At 34.9% G+C, this 15,982-nt stretch overlaps 1 protein-coding gene and 1 pseudogene across 1 annotated transcript in view; both read right to left on the bottom strand.

The window, feature by feature from the left end:
* Positions 1–601: 601 nt before the first annotated feature.
* Positions 602–15,982, bottom strand: part of AFP (alpha fetoprotein) — a 32,568-nt gene continuing 17,187 nt past the window's right edge. Inside the window, exons 5-16 of the mRNA XM_031664491.1 lie at positions 15,009–15,220; positions 13,711–13,843; positions 12,689–12,786; positions 11,008–11,137; positions 8,820–9,034; positions 7,031–7,163; positions 6,357–6,454; positions 5,628–5,766; positions 3,757–3,980; positions 2,481–2,613; positions 1,091–1,145; positions 602–750 (exon numbers count right to left, since the gene is read on the bottom strand). Coding sequence (XP_031520351.1) covers positions 1,101–1,145; positions 2,481–2,613; positions 3,757–3,980; positions 5,628–5,766; positions 6,357–6,454; positions 7,031–7,163; positions 8,820–9,034; positions 11,008–11,137; positions 12,689–12,786; positions 13,711–13,843; positions 15,009–15,220 — 1,560 coding nt within the window. The 3' untranslated portion in view covers positions 602–750; positions 1,091–1,100. The remainder of the gene's footprint in view (positions 751–1,090; positions 1,146–2,480; positions 2,614–3,756; positions 3,981–5,627; positions 5,767–6,356; positions 6,455–7,030; positions 7,164–8,819; positions 9,035–11,007; positions 11,138–12,688; positions 12,787–13,710; positions 13,844–15,008; positions 15,221–15,982) is intronic.
* LOC116274388 lies at positions 6,724–6,835 on the bottom strand (annotated as a pseudogene).

The raw sequence follows: 15,982 nt of genomic DNA, 5'->3' as shown, positions 1-15,982 counted from the left end.
TCTCTAGTCAGAACCGATGTCACCCACCCTTTGGTTCCCTCAACAATTTGTTGTCAACTCCTTGTGGTCATAATCTGAGGCATTCCTTCTGTGTTGCTTCCTTCTCTACTGAAGCAACTGGAGAACAGTGACTGTACCCAGCACAGGGCCTGGTACTCAGTGAGGGCTTAGTAAACATTTGTGGAATAAAAATTTAATTTATGAAAATATTAATTATATTCAATCAAAGCTACAATGTATTTATGTTTTAAAATATCTGTGAATCCCGAACTGTGTAAGATAGAGAAAAAAAGTAGTTGTGAAATTTTCATAGATCCTATAGAAGAATAATAATTTCTTTTCTCATCTCCAGATTATCTGTTAGAATACTTCAGTGATGGCCATTTAATAAACAAAATGCCCTGGCAGCATCAAATAGTGTTTAACTTGGGAACATGTTTTCAGTTCACCAAGTGATCTAGTACTGTAAATCCATCCTTGGATGGCTTTAATCTCCTATAATAATCAGTACTTAATGCTATTTTAACAGAATCTGCTTCAGACAATGGTATACAAAACTAAAGAAATTATCTATAACTTTTCATAAATATGCAGACTCAGAAAAGGAAACATTTGGAGATATTTTATTTCTATGATAAGGAAATCTCACATAAAGGTATCATTTCATTAATTCACAAAAAGTGTTAAATCAGTTAAAATTAAAGAGAAAAGTTCACACGAAATGAAAGACTCCTTTTGTCTTCTCCTCCCCTGCAATATGAGCAAAAATATATTAAATATTAATTAAACTAATAGGTGCAGTAAGTAACTGGTTCTATTATTTTATATCGGAGAAACATTGGATACATAGGAAAGTCTTCTGATAGCATTTGTTGAAGCCTTTTAAATAACCTAAAAGGATTTTGCATAGTTGAGCCACTAATTTAACATCGTGTGCATAATTTTGTTCAAGTGCTTTTAAAATAAACTTTTTCTTGAATTCCATTTATTTTTAAGAGAATTAATGGCAGTCCTCATGATCTGTCTCATTATGGATTGATATTTCTGGAGAATCAACATTATATTCAGTCTTGTCTGAATGTTTTGTTACCTGAAGTAATTTAAACTCCCAAAGCAGCACGAGTTTTTGAAATCAGTTTTTGTCCCTGAAAATTAAGAATAAACATAATCAGATAAAGAAATGGATTATTATACCAATCATACAGTTAACACTGTACAATCTGGGGTGAATTTACAGGTTTGTAGATTAACTAAGTTAAAAATGAAGAAATACATCTCTGATGCCAACAATCTAGGATAGTAAAAGCCAGGGAGAAAACAATATTCATTCATATCAACAGTTTTTTTCTATAACAATCTCCAAATCTGTGCCTATTCTGACTCAATCTTTCCCCTTCCTCTACAAATTACAAGTTATTAGAAATTAAAAGGTTTGCAGATAAAGTACTGCTACTATTTGTTCATGTTCTCTATATCTAAATAAATGTCTTCTCAGATTATAGAACATTAATCTTCTTCTGTCATGTTTTTCAGAAATGCTTTACATCAAATCTGTTTTACCAGTTTTATCTAATTTGATTATCTATGTCCCACCCCACCTGATCCCACCAAAAACACACACATATACTGATAAGTGCACATACTCAAATGCATCTAATTATATTATTTATAGAAAAACTCTACATTTCTAAATACATCTGTCTTTGGATTTTACATGGCGAGAAAGGTAAAACTGACAAAAAGGCTAAGTTATAGAATATCTTTTTAAAGTATAGTGTTGCTATATTCAAATATATGTAGCAATACAAACTGAAAAATTGTAAAATTTAGCCAATTGTCTTGATTGTGATAATCATTTCACAATGTATAAATATATCAAAACATCACATGTATACCCTAAACAGATATAATTTGTATTTGTCAATCATGCCTCAATAAAGCTGAAAGAAGGTAATTTTTTAAATGTTAGGTAGAATTCCCTAGTTAAAAAAAACCTAGCTAATTATCCATCTAAAATTACTATGTAATTAAAATAACTCCTAAGTACTACTCTGTTGAGGTACAAAAGCAAGCTTCTAAATGAGTTCAAAAACATTTTCTACAAATATTCTCCTAATCCTCTGTTTGCATAATTAATTTGCTATTAAATCCTTTTATCCATTTAGCTGAATTGATCAATTTTAGGCCAGAAACTATCTAAATTACCATCAATTATTTATACATTCACTTTATGGGTTTCTCTACTACGAAATAAATTAAAATTACTAATTCTATCAATATATTTTAATATTATAATTCTTCCTAATATTAAGAAAATGTGATTTTTTAAAATGTTCTAAAATCCTTCAATCTGTTTCTCAATGAAATTTAAATCTCTCTGAAAATATTTTAAAGTTATAAATTTGTAGGATCTTCCTTTCATTATCCACTACAGAAAATTCCATAGCAAGTATTTTGAGTATGAAATGAGCTGCATGTACCTCTTCAGCAAAGCAGACTTCCTGTTCCTGACCTTGGCAGCATTTCTCCAACAGGCCTGAGAAATCTGCAATGACAGCCTCAAGTTGTTCCTCTGTTATTTGTGGCTTTTGCTTCACAAGGTTAATGAGAAACCTGTGATTTAAAACAAAACAAAATACAAGAGAAGTCTGTTATGCAGTGCTATTTTTCTACAGCCTTGCTGGTAGAGAATTCTCAGAGCCTAAACCCTTACTCCATCAACCTATCACCAGACTGACCACACACACCTTGTCTAGTACTTTCAGTAGAAAGACTGAGGGTGAAAACACGCCAAGTGTTCCACTGGCCTGGAGTTGTGCAGGTTATGGATGGAACACTATTTCATACTTGACCATACTTTTGTGTAGTGGAAGGCAATCTCCTCCCACCCCCTAGGAATATCCTTTCCTGTCCTCTCTTCTTAACTGTGTCTTATCCACACTCAAAGACCCATATCTCCGCATCCTGCCCATCCAGTTATCACACCCTTATCTAGGCACTGGCAGCACTAATTGCCTGCACCACTCATTTAGCAAGCCTTTCATGTTGGACTTAGACCAGAGCAATAGGGAGTAGATCAGAGCAATAGGAAAAGCTTGCCAGAAGAGGCAACATTCTTATCATACCTTGAAACATACCTCAGACTGTGATAAAGGAAAAAAGAGAAGAATGGGTTTTCCAGTGAAGGAAGACTATTTACAAAACAAGTGAGGATTAAAATGCATGTGAGTTTGAAGAACATAAGCTCCATTGACTTGCATGACCATCACCATTACAAAAGAGCTCCCACAATGAACTGAAATGTACATGTCATTTCTTAACACCCAAATGGTATGGTTGAATTAAATAAGATAGTTATTCTCTTCAAAGCGTAAATAATGTGAAAAAAAAAAGATTCAATGATGTGTTTCCTGTGCTTGGAATGAAAGTACCCAAATTTGCTGCAAAGATACACTCTAATTCCTCAGAATAGATTGCCCACTTTTCCTCAAACCCCAAATACATATCATGATAATAGTTACAACAGAGATTATTTTTACAAACAGGAAATTGTCTGCCCTCATTAATTTTTCTAGACCTGCTTCCCCAATGAGGCTGGGAAGACACTGAGACAAAACTATTTTCAAAGACATTTTAAGTGCTTTGGGAGTAATGCTCTGTTAGTGAGCCCAATAGTGTTAGGTGAGAGAGGTAGAAGTCTCAGTTGCTCTTTGGGGTTGTCATTATTTTCCATGCTAGCAAGTAACAGTTTCTTACTCTTGTTTCATCGTTTGCAGCGCTACACCCTGAGCTTGACACAGATCCTTATGGAAAATGAACTTGTCATCTGAGAATGCAGGAGGGACATATGTTTCATCCACCACCAAGCTGCTGAAGCATGGCCTCCTGTTGGCATATGAAGAAGTGCAGCACTGGCCAACACCAGGGTTTACTGGAGTCGTTTCATGTCTGATACATAAGTGTCCAATAATAATGTCAGCCTGGTTAGGAGAATGAGAAAAAAAAGCAAGGAGACTGGGCATTAGTCATGAAGTTGATCCAGTTTTTCAGAAAACTGCTGCAATAATTTCAATGTCCAGCAATTTACAATTAATATTACAGGAAAATTTGCTATATGGGATCATGTGACATTATATTGTTAATTCCAGCATTTACTCATTTGTTTGGGCTAAGCCTTAGCATGTAGCAGCAGGTAGTCCATATGTGATGTTGAGGATAGTCATTTAGCTATTTGTGTCAGCTATTCGAAACATGCTTCCAGTTACATACACACTTCTAAAGGACGAAAATATCTCTGCCTTTATGTTTCCCATGTGTATTTAGTAGAACTTTCCATTTTTCTTTTGAGAATCAGTATCTGAAGGTAAGAATAGCACAAACTTACCCCTTTTATTCGTATACATATACACATGTATATACTTGCAGCTAATATATCATCCTAACTGAAAAGAAATAGGACCAATTTTGCATGTTTTTAAGACTTTCCTAATGTAGAATCTTGCTACCTTGCCTACTTCGGAGATATTTCTTAATCACCTATTAATAACTTGTATTAAGAAATAATATGTTTTGTGTTCACTTTATATATCAGACTAGTGCTGTGTGAGTTACGCAGATTATCTTGTTTAAAACAGCTGTCGTGTGAGGGTGGTATAATTTTTATTCTCAAATGTCAGATGAAAAATCTCAAACTTAATGACATAAGTAGCTTTCCCACTGTGATACAGCTAAAGAGTAGTGAAAGTAGAATGCGGCTGTAGGCTGGTGGCCTCTGGAACATACACTCCTGAACCATTACACCATCCTGCATCCCTGCAGCCTCCCAACAGGGGGAATTCAAGAAACAATTGAGGTGACGTTTAATCATAGGAAACTCTCCTTTTACTATTAACCTTTGGGGAAAAATTTTACTACAGGAAGACTAAGTAGCAAATAACTCCCCATTATGATCAAGAGGAAAAGGGATAAAATAGACAATTTCATTTGCAATTATGACTTTATGGGAAAAATATTTTTAATTCATCCTGTAATCGTATGTATGACACTAGTGACATTAGGAAGTAAAGAATATTGGCATTACTGACTCGAAAGTCATTTTACTATTCAGAACATGATACTTATCCTGTGCTGTACCCTATACCCTGTGAAAGGGAAAAAATTATCCTTAATGTCACAATAATAACATTATACTACAAAAGGTAAAAATGTAAGTATGGCTAAAATAGTATGACTAATTTTAATCAATCAAAGATAAAGTTTTTTAAAACATCAAAGTAAATATATGAACAAAAAGCAGAAATTGTGAGTTGAAGTTACAAATTATGAATTAAGTTATGAATTATGGGCTACATGTTAGTCATTCTGTCTTTCTGATATATAAAGTTGGCTCAGATGTTGTTGACTAAACTGGCTGCACTTCCACCAGCCATCCTGGAAGAACAGGAAGCCTGGCCACACGCCTGCCATCCAGAGCTGAGTCTCACACCTTCCAACTGTGACTAATCAAACAAGCCTCCTAAAGCCATCTCTACATTGGTTTTTACCATCTTCCCTACAGGGGAATTATGAGGCTATTTCAAGTCAAACAGGGCAGAAATGAGATGGGACTAAACCAAGCAGACACTCACCGCTCCCTCACCACAGGCCAATAGTTTGTCCTCACTGAGTTGGCAACAAGTGGCTGCTGTGGCTGCCATTTTTCTGGTGATGGCCATCAGCTCCGATGAGGTCAGCTGAGGGGCTTTCTTTGTGTAAGCAACGAGAAATCTGAAAGAAGCATTTTTTTCTACTAAGTCCTGCTGAGTCATTCACGAGTTTTCAGCCACCTTGCTGCTTCTCACAGACTCTCTTCTCTCATGTCAGAAGACATGAGGTCAGCTCATTTGTTTCATCTACATCGTATTTGAACCAACATTTGAGATGCATTTACTCTAACAACCACTCCCTGTACTCCTATTATAAAAGCACATCACAATGAAAAAGCGAACTCCAGGCAGAAGGCTGACTCGTATTCCAAACCTCAGAGCTTCATTGATTTTTAACTGTGATCTTTTGGTGTTTTAACTAGGACAGACTGTGACAGAATGGATATCTTTACTGCAAACATTTGCACAGTATGGGAAACTTAAAGTCAATACCACAGATCAGACCTCACAGGTCATTCTTGTTGCTTCCAAAGGAGGAGAATGGGGAAGGCTACATTCTCTTCCAGAATATTGGGTAGTCAGATTACACTGACTTCCAGTCTGAAATAGGAACTGAGATTAGAGTAGCTATGGAGTTACTAATTTGAATTTATATTTCCCTTGTCTGTTAATAATTTTAATTCACTAAAAATACTATTTACAAAAACATACGCATTTTGTAGGTAATATTCTCCTAGTTTCTGGAAGAGGCCGCAGCTTCGCTTTGCCAATGCTTGGCTCTCCTGGATGTATTTCTGTAATTCTTCTTCCTGAAAATGAAGAATTATTACATGTACATTTTTCTCTTCTTGGATGCTTAACTTTGTATATAAAAGTTGATCAATATTATATACTATTATAAAACCAATCAGAGATTTGTTAATATTAAAGATGGTAAAGTATAAATTTTGATAATTAAAGAAAATGGATTTTGGGGAGATTAAGTTTAAAACTTTATGAATCACAAAATCATTTAATGGCAAAACTCAGTCTTTGGATAAATGATTACAGTTCTTTCTGTACCAAATTCTTGCCTTTCTGAAGTTATCCAAAAATGAATAATGAATACTACCTTTATTTGTGGATCATAGAACTTTTGGTTAACATTTTTATTTCTACACTTGATCTTAGCCAAAAGGCCGAGAAGCGATTAACATTTTTATTTCTAAAGCAAACCACTAGCTGCTGACTGCTAGTTAATAACAGTTTAATATCTAGACAACTAGTTAATAGATACAACTGGCTAACAACTAGTTAACAACTAGAGACTTTCAAACCAATAGCATTTTTAACAGATGACATCAATCCAGTTTTTCACACTCCCCTAAAATTCTAGAGAAACTTACCCCTTTATCTTGGCATTCAAGAGGGTTTTCTGTCTGGAAACACTTCTCCAATAACTCCTGGTATCCTTTAGCAACTCTTAGAATTACTGAGACTGCAAGCTGAGGATGTCTTCTTGAATATTCATGAACAAAACTGAAATATGTGGAGAAAAATATTTCAAGTTATTGGAACTAAGAGACAAAAGGAGCCCTCACTTCTCTAGTTATTCCTGTATAATATGGCATGTGGAAGTTAAATTCAAATAAATAAACCTGAAAATCAAATATGATTTGAATTATATGAATGGCAAAACTGTTAATGAAGACTGTGATCCTTCAAATTGTCCTGTAAAATGGTTTTTTGTTTTCTCTTACATCTCTCAATTTGACTTTTCAATTATGGACTTTATATTCATTTATTCAACAGATATTTTTCCAGTGTTTACTCTCTGCTAGCATTGCTTTAAGCAGATGGACTCAATGATGTGTAAGATAAATACCTGCCCTCTGACAAGCACACATTATAGGGAGGCAGAACAACCAAACAAAAAATAGGCCATCTCATTTCAGTTAGTGATAAATCAATGAAAATAAATAAAGATGAAAAAGAAGAAAAGGGTTGATACCCAAGGTGGAGAGGCCACTAACTTTGTGTGTGGTCAAGAAAATTCTCTCTCGGCAGCTGATATCAGAACAGAGATCAGCTGAGTGAAGGAAGCCATGCAAGTATCTGGGGGAAGATCATTCCTGGCTGAGAAAATTCTACTGCAAAGAATCTTTGCAACTGAAGAACTGCTTCTATTACACAATTAGCTTTAGATGTGCATGGATGTGTAAACTTAAAGATAATTCTTGACTTTACTAATGGTATTCCCAGATTATAGGATTAGTTCTGTCACCAATAAGTTGTCACTATGTGCCTCTTAAATCTGAACTTTATTCTAGCTTACATAATTTTATTTAGCAGTGCAAACAATGTGTGAATGTTTAATTTTAATGCAACAATAGAGTAATATCTTCAGGCAATAGTAAAAAGAAAATTGGGCCATTACTTTTAATACTACATTAGAATCAGACTCTTAAATCTAGAAAGACCCTGGGAAATTATCGAGTGTAATGTCTTAAGTGCTTCACAAATCCCTCCTCTAGTAGTGTCCATAGTTACATACTATACAATTAAAGAAAACGTATTAACTTGATTGCTTGCCTCCCTTAAAGGCAAATAGAGTGAGAACGTGACCTATCATTTGTATTAAAACAAACTAATGTACTGCAAATGCCTCTAAACATGTTTTGATTTTCTTAAAAAATATAAAACATGTAGTTAATACATAGCCAATAAACTGTTCCTATAAAAGGTCTTCTATCTAGCATTATCTATTGTGTTATCTTTTGGAGAAAAGTTTTTCTTTAACATGCGTTGCAAGAGTACATTCTTAATCATGAACTCTTCCTATTACAAAAATATCCATATCCTATTTGAAAGTTCAAGGGCAGCCTTGATATGAGTAATCTTTACAGGATGACAATGCTTCTGGTTCCAGAGAAATTGACGTGAAATAAAATCCAGCTTCATAAGCAAAGCAGTTAATGAGTCACAATGGTGAAAGCTTCACCATTATACACCAAATTCCATTACTTATTCCCTAGTTATCTACTTAAATCTATTTTGGCTCAGAACATTCTAGCCAAATATCTTCACATATTGAACTCAAAAACCATAACCATCACTCTCCATTTCAACAATGCAAATCTGTCAGCCACATAATCATTTTTACTTGTATGAACATACATTTACAGAGTGTGTTACCTTGCCAAGAAGATATTTTTTTCCCCTGAAGAAAATTGGTTAAAATCTCTATCTCCTAAAAACCTGTTTAGATTTGGAGATAGACCTTCAGGTTTTTCATCATTTTCTGCATGAATTATACATTGACCACGTTCCAGTGTGGTCAGTTTGCAGCATTCTGTTATTTTGTTTGATAGAGTGTCTTGTTGAGAACATATGTAGGACATAATTTTTTCCTGCAACAGGGAAAATAAAGTATAAGTTTTAAAGGTTTATTCTTTAATAAAGGATCTCAAAGTCAGCTTCAGAAAAAGGAAGAAAGGGAAGAGAGGGAGGGAGAAGGGAACAAGGAAAGAAGGAAGAAAGTCCAGGAAAGAAGGAAGGGGAAAGGGAAGTAGAGAGGGAGGGGGGAAGGAGGAAGGAAAGAAGAAGAAAAAAGACATTTTAACTTATCTCTCGTTTTAGTGCTTTCTCCCCACTTTTGGGTTTTCTCATTCCTTTCCACTTACCTGTTTGTTCAATTCTTCTTTCCATAGTTGTAAGCTAAACCCTATGTTATTTTAATTAAAAACTTTTACAAATAAGAGGGAAATGTACTCAAATAAAATGGGATGCATATTGCTGTATATATTTCTATTAGCATTCAAATTTGCCACTAAACAACACTTGCAACTCATGTCATAACATGGAGAGCAAACTTTCTGCTCCATGAGAAATTCCGTAAGAATGATAATCATCATCAGAACATACTGCAGTGACTGACTATGACCTTCAGAGGGCAGTCTATAGATAAAACGGCAGTGCACGTAAGTGGCCAGAGAAAGGCAGAGCTTATATAAACCTATCATGGGACTGAAAATTCTGCACATTCTCAGCAAAGACAATTAGAACCCATTGTTCAGCTATCAAAATCCACCTTATATATCATACCGAAATTAATGTTTCCACTTTAAAGGAAAAGGGTGGTTATGAGCTCCAAAAATTGAAAAAACTAACTTTTAAAAAATGACTATGAGAAACAGTAACATGGTCAGTTCAAAATGGGAAAACAGAGCTCAAAGAAAAACAAAATATTTCTTGTTGGTTTTCCTAGTATGCAGGTAGATACTTCTAGAATAAAAACAAGTAAAGTAGTACAGTTGCCTGTCAGACTTCCTCCTCTCACTTCTTCCCCAACTCCTCAGGGACTGTCACTCTCAGGTCTCCCCTGCAGCCTCAGCTTCTTGCTGACTTCAAGCATCTCAGCTGAATTGTCATCGGAGTAGGCTGAAATGAGCATTTTATCTTCACTTTCAGCCTTCTGGAAACCATAGTCCTCTGCTGGTTATCAAGCCATTTGAGTACCTATGAGCAGTAATTTTTAAGCCCCTTGGATTTTAATCTCTTTAGTGTGTCCTGGGGCCCATAGAGAGAGAGTAATCTGGGGGTCAACAAGCCTCTCTTGTAATATCTAGAAAGTCTAGGGTTAGCCAAAATAAGCCAATGCCACACTGCTTAAGTCACCACTGACTAGAGCACACTCAGGAAACTGTTACTGGGTTTTTTAAACGTTGTTTTCTAATTCGCTAAGACCCCTTTATTCACACTTCTCTTTGGCATGGCTAGTTTTTTATCTTGTAGAACAGTTTCTTGTGCTATTTTTATTGTATTTGTTCATTTAACAAACTATTATAGAATGCCTTCCATGTGCCAGGCATTGTGCTATGGAGACAACAGTAAACCAAGGCAGTCCCTAACTCCAAGGAGGTCACTGTCTTATCTCTCCTATCAGACTGTGAATTCCTCGAGGTCAGCCTATGCTTTTATAGCAAGTGTCTGTCACAGTGGCAATCAGATAGAAAGTATTTAACATATATTTATTCGTCAAATGAAAGAATAAATGAATGAAAAAACAAATACATTAAAACTTAGTTTCCTCCTGTCCTCTAAGACACTATGTAGAAGCCTTCTGAGAAGTTCTCATAGTTTTTTTAGAAGTAAGAAATAGATGGGCCTTGGTTTCACAAAAGGGGGTATAGCTAAAGTGAAAACCAGGATTAACAAAAGATGGCTTAAGTTTTACTACCAACAAGTCTGCAAATTTACGGAGTCACCTAGTTTCCATACCCTGTAACCAATGCAAGTCAGACAACCTTCTCCCTTTTAGAATGAGACAAAAAGAAAGAAAAGGGAGTGAAAATTATCTTTTTTAAGAAGTAAGACTCTTCACCCCATCCTGCAGACAATCCAACACGTCTCCTCTGCAGCAGTGCTCATGCACGTGGGCCACATCCAGGACTAATTTCTGGATTTCAGTAAAATTAACTTTGGTAAACTTCTGACTCAGTTTAGTAACAGTTCTAGGAAAAAAAAAAAAAGAAATTAGAAATTAATTTCTTCGTTATCTGTCAAAACAAAATAGAATTTACAGAGTATTACTACAGTAGAAGTTTCAAAGAGTAACAAGTGAAATTCCCTTGTTGTTTAAAAAGAAAAGGAAACATGTTGTAAGGCTTGATTCCAGCTGTGTCTTTCAAGGTGGTAGCTCTGTAAACTGTGACCTGGCCTCACAAATGGTTTAGAAGAAATTTATCTCTTCCTAAAACATGTCTTAAAAATTAAGGTAAATTCTTTTTGCCATTCCACTCTGATGCTGAGCATTTGTATTGAGTGGACAGAAAACTTTAAAAGAATAAACAATTAAGAAATGGAAAACTCCATGGAAATGAGAACCATTTTTTACTGGGGTAAAAAATACTTCTGAGAATCCAGGAAAGGAGGCGTATGTGCAAATCAATGAAATGGGACAAGAAAGTGGAGCAGATTAAACATTTCAGGCATACCATTGTGCCAAGAGAGTAATGTGGCCAAAAAAGAAGTAAGAAATAAAAATTCTGGTTTCCTCTGCATATTTCATTAAATTTTAAGAGTTGTCTTTGTAAAACCACTGTTCCTAGAGAAGATAGTGTTATTCCTGCTTCTGATAAAGATGGATCTTCTCTATAAATTTAGACCACTTAGCTTTCACTATGGATAGCAAATGATAAGGTTATTATAATACTATCTCAATTTCTATTTTATTACTAAGATAAATTTAAATGAAGTAGGTAATAAATTAATCTTTCAATTTCTAGTTGAGTTGGAGAGTAGTTAAGGCATAAATCTGACTTCTTACAGGAAGAAATTTCAGTCTTTAGAACTAATTCCATTAATAAAAACTTCATTATAGATTTCCATTGTCTACAATATGTTTTAAAGTGTTATTTAACCAAACAGCAATCAACTAAACTCTGAATATATATACTTACTACTATTCGATTAGCAGCTCAGATATTTTCATGTACTAGAAATGTTTCATCATAAAAGAGTTGATGAGTACCTTAAATCAGTTATATAATTTAAAATGTTCTTTTCTCCTGACACTAGATTCTAATATTATTGCCTCAAGGGAATATTTTTATGGGAAGCAATAAATGCTATAAGAGCCTTATAGAAAGTTAAGAAACACAATTAATGTAAAGAATTTCTTGTTAAGGCAAAAGTTGTAAATGATACTCAGTGAAGGCTGACTTACTTTGTAGAAGGGCTAGAAAAATATGGTCTAGTAATGAAGTATAATTTGATTGCAGACCAGAACTTAAAGTGTCTTAAAGAGGAGGTAAATTACACAAACTATAAAAGTCTTTTCCATTTATTATCTCAGCTAGGCTTTAGTAAGTGTTAAACTGACTTATCCATTGGCTTCCTTCTGATCCTACGAGTTCATGGTTCTAACCCCATTAGCCCTCATCAAAGGGGTCTCAAAGGGGTCTTCATTCTCTAAAACAGCAACAATTAGAAAAACGAACCCAAATTGCAAAAGGGTAGTTCTATAGCTCTCACCCTCTTCCCTAGATAGAGCTTGAACTTACATGGCATGGAAAGTTCGGGTCCCAAAATTTTTCATTACTGCACATGCATGTTGATTTAACAAGCTGCTTTCTCTTAATTCTTTTGTAATTGATGCTGCCTAGATGTAGAAGAAACAAGATGTCATGAAAGCATATACTAATATTTTCTTTATGAGCTCTAATATTTAGAAAAACTACAAGTATAGATAAAATGCAATTCCATAAAATATGTTTTTTACTAAAAATTATAAATGTCATACGTTATGTCAGAATATTATTGACTCATTTATTCTTTGAGGTTAGTTTATATGCATCTGTGCCAGAAAAATTTACTCAAAATACCTTGAAACAAAAACATAACTTTTATATTGGGGATCACCAATGAAAAACTGTACTTTTAAACAGCTTAAAGACAAATTCAAGCCTGCTAATTTCTTAAATGTCTTCTCAGTTACAAAAAATACGATTGTATCACAGCTTGACACTAAGAGTAGTCACAGTTCTCAAGAAATTTTTGTTGTAGGACTGCTGGCGGCAAGTAGTTAATGGTGGATATTATTCTAACTCTCTAAACCTAAAAAAATATTTTCTTCTCTAAACCTCTTTCCTAGTTTGTTAAAGGACAAAAATACTTACACCTCAAATTTGTTCTAAGGATTAAAAAAACAGTGAGTATAAAGCATTTATGATAGTTGGCCTTTATTTTTTCTCTCTCCTCTGCTTCTCCTTTTCTCTGTTTTCTTTCACTTACCCGCTCCCACTTATAGCAGCCTCTCTTTCTCTTTCTCTCTTTCTGTCTTTCCTTCTTTATCCCATCAAACTCACTTCCCTAATAATAAAGTTATTGTTGACTTAATGAATAGATACTAAAAACTAGCAAATCCAGTTTTGTTCACACGAAGAATATCAGATTGCTGAACTATTTCTCTATTCCAAAAATGATACTCTCCACATTAAGCACATTTTCATTTTTAACTTTGTTTTTTTTAATGAGTCATAGTCAGACTACAGTACTGGTTCAGATATCCACACAAATATGATACCTTTGTTTGGAAGCATTCAACTGCATTTTCAGCTTTGCAGCAAGATGGAATTATTTTGTCATAGCGAGCAGCCAAAAGAAGAATTGTAGGTGCATACAGGAAGGGATGCCTTCTTGCTATCTCGTAAATGAATCTGTGAAATAAAATAGAGCTGGAAGATTTATAAACACCTAAAAATAGGACTACTACTGCTTGGAACTGGACTCTAGGATTTACTTAAAGCTTCAAATAACAACAACAAAAGCATTTGACTTTGTCTTTACTGTGTTTCTAAGGGGAAAATCATCATATTTTTTCCACATGTTGTCAAAAGTTTCCTCACTAAAGATGCTGGGGGGAAAAATATCTGACAGATGGTACCAGATTCTATTATGAGGAGAAAATAGGCAGGCATGCTAACTATGATTCTTATTAAAAGGTCCTTTTCAATAAGCCGACTCAGATATGTTTCAGGGATCAGCAAAGCCAGACTTCTGCTAAGTGCAACAGAAAGATGCACATTGTATCCCTTGTCAGTGCAGAATGGGGTTATGCACCTGGATAGTCACCATAGCACAGATGTTCTAAGGGCAGTCTCTCTATTTATCTGGTTTAGGAGTAACACGGAAGGCAGAAGTGCTGAGGAGTTACATACAGGCTTCTCCAACAGAGAACATGGGCTCAAATGTACCAGCTGTGTGCCCTTAGCCAGTTGTTTTAGCCTTCCTACCTTCAATTTCCTATCAACAAAATGGGGGAAAGAAGAAGAATGAAGAGGAAGAGGAGAAGGAGGCTTCAAAGGTTGTTTGTGAGTGTTAATCCGATCCTCTGTGCAAGCAGACATGTTTCCACAACATCCTAAGTGTTCAGTAAACCTTTGCCATGTCTATGTATCTTGACCACGCTTGGATCTCTAACTTTCATTTCTAGGCAATTAGGTGAATACAAAACATCAATATATGGCTCTGGAAAGCATCAATTTTGTGCAATACTAATATATTCTTGAACAAGGTAAAATTGAGAGCAGAAGGGGTAAAAAGTAAAAAGAAGAAGAAAACAAGGTGTATATCTCTCAAGGGACTAATGGAACCTCTGGTAGGTCTGTCCTGTGGTCTGTACTACATCTAGCATGCTATGGAAACAAAGTTACACTAAATGTTGCTCTCCTAATTACCTTGCCTGGGACCTCAGCAGACACAACACCAAACAAACATTATATCTCTTACTGGGAGTACATGAGTACATTGCAAAAATACCTAATTAGGCTTGCCATTGCTGTGTTTCTGAGGTTTGCATCTACCTTTAAACTGGATCCTTACCTGTTCATGAATGTCTCCCTGTCTTCTTCATATGCTTCACAACTCGTGACAGGTTCTGGAACTTGGAAAACTGGGATGGATGCTGGAGTGGGCTTTTTGTGTGCAAGAAAACAGTTATGTCTTCCCTCTTCACTTTGGCTGCAGCAGTCTGAAAGTCCGTACTTTTCCAAAATGTCTTTCTCATGGCAAAGTTCTTCCAGAAAGGCAGGTAGCTACAAGAAATATTTTATGTTTAGTGAAAGACACTAACTTTGCTTTAAAAATCTATAAGACACAAACATTTTCTAATGTCTAAAATCAGAACTATAGATTCTGAAAATTTTTCCGTACACATTCTAATGTATTTTGTTTTAGCCTGATGAAATAGATTTCTTTGCTGCCTTATGGAAAATGAAACTTTAATCTCCAAACAATAAAAGGAAAAAAGCCATGCAATATTTTGTTTCTCTTTCTCAATTTTGAATTATTTTGTTTTTCCTTTTTGTGTTACCAAAAATTTGGACTAAGATATATAAGCTTTTATAAATATATAAACCATGTTTCATAGACACAGGAAGGGAAACAACACACACTGGGGCCTGTCAGGGGGTGGGGTACTGGGAGGGACAGCATTAGGAAAAATAGGTAATGCATGCTGGGCGTAATACCCAGGTGATGGGGTGGTAGGTGCAGCAAACCACCATGACACATGTTTACCTATGTAACGAACCTGCACATCCTGCACATGCACAACAGAACTTTAAATTTAAATATAAATAAAAAAGAAACCGAGCAAAATAATATTTTCATTATTCTCATTAAAGATGTAACTTTTGGAATTGCAAATACATATGTATATATTATGGTATATACATATATATATTCATATACACATACCACATTTCAAACATCAATGCTCATTTTACGTGCCATCCTTACAAGGCAATAAAAAACTGCATATTATTTTTAATTAGAAATAAAAATGATTTTGAAAT

The sequence above is a fragment of the Papio anubis genome, chromosome 3 (assembly GCF_008728515.1).
Source record: "Papio anubis isolate 15944 chromosome 3, Panubis1.0, whole genome shotgun sequence".
In the NCBI taxonomy this organism is placed as follows: domain Eukaryota; kingdom Metazoa; phylum Chordata; class Mammalia; order Primates; family Cercopithecidae; genus Papio; species Papio anubis.
This window is presented reverse-complemented; position numbering and strand designations above follow the sequence as displayed.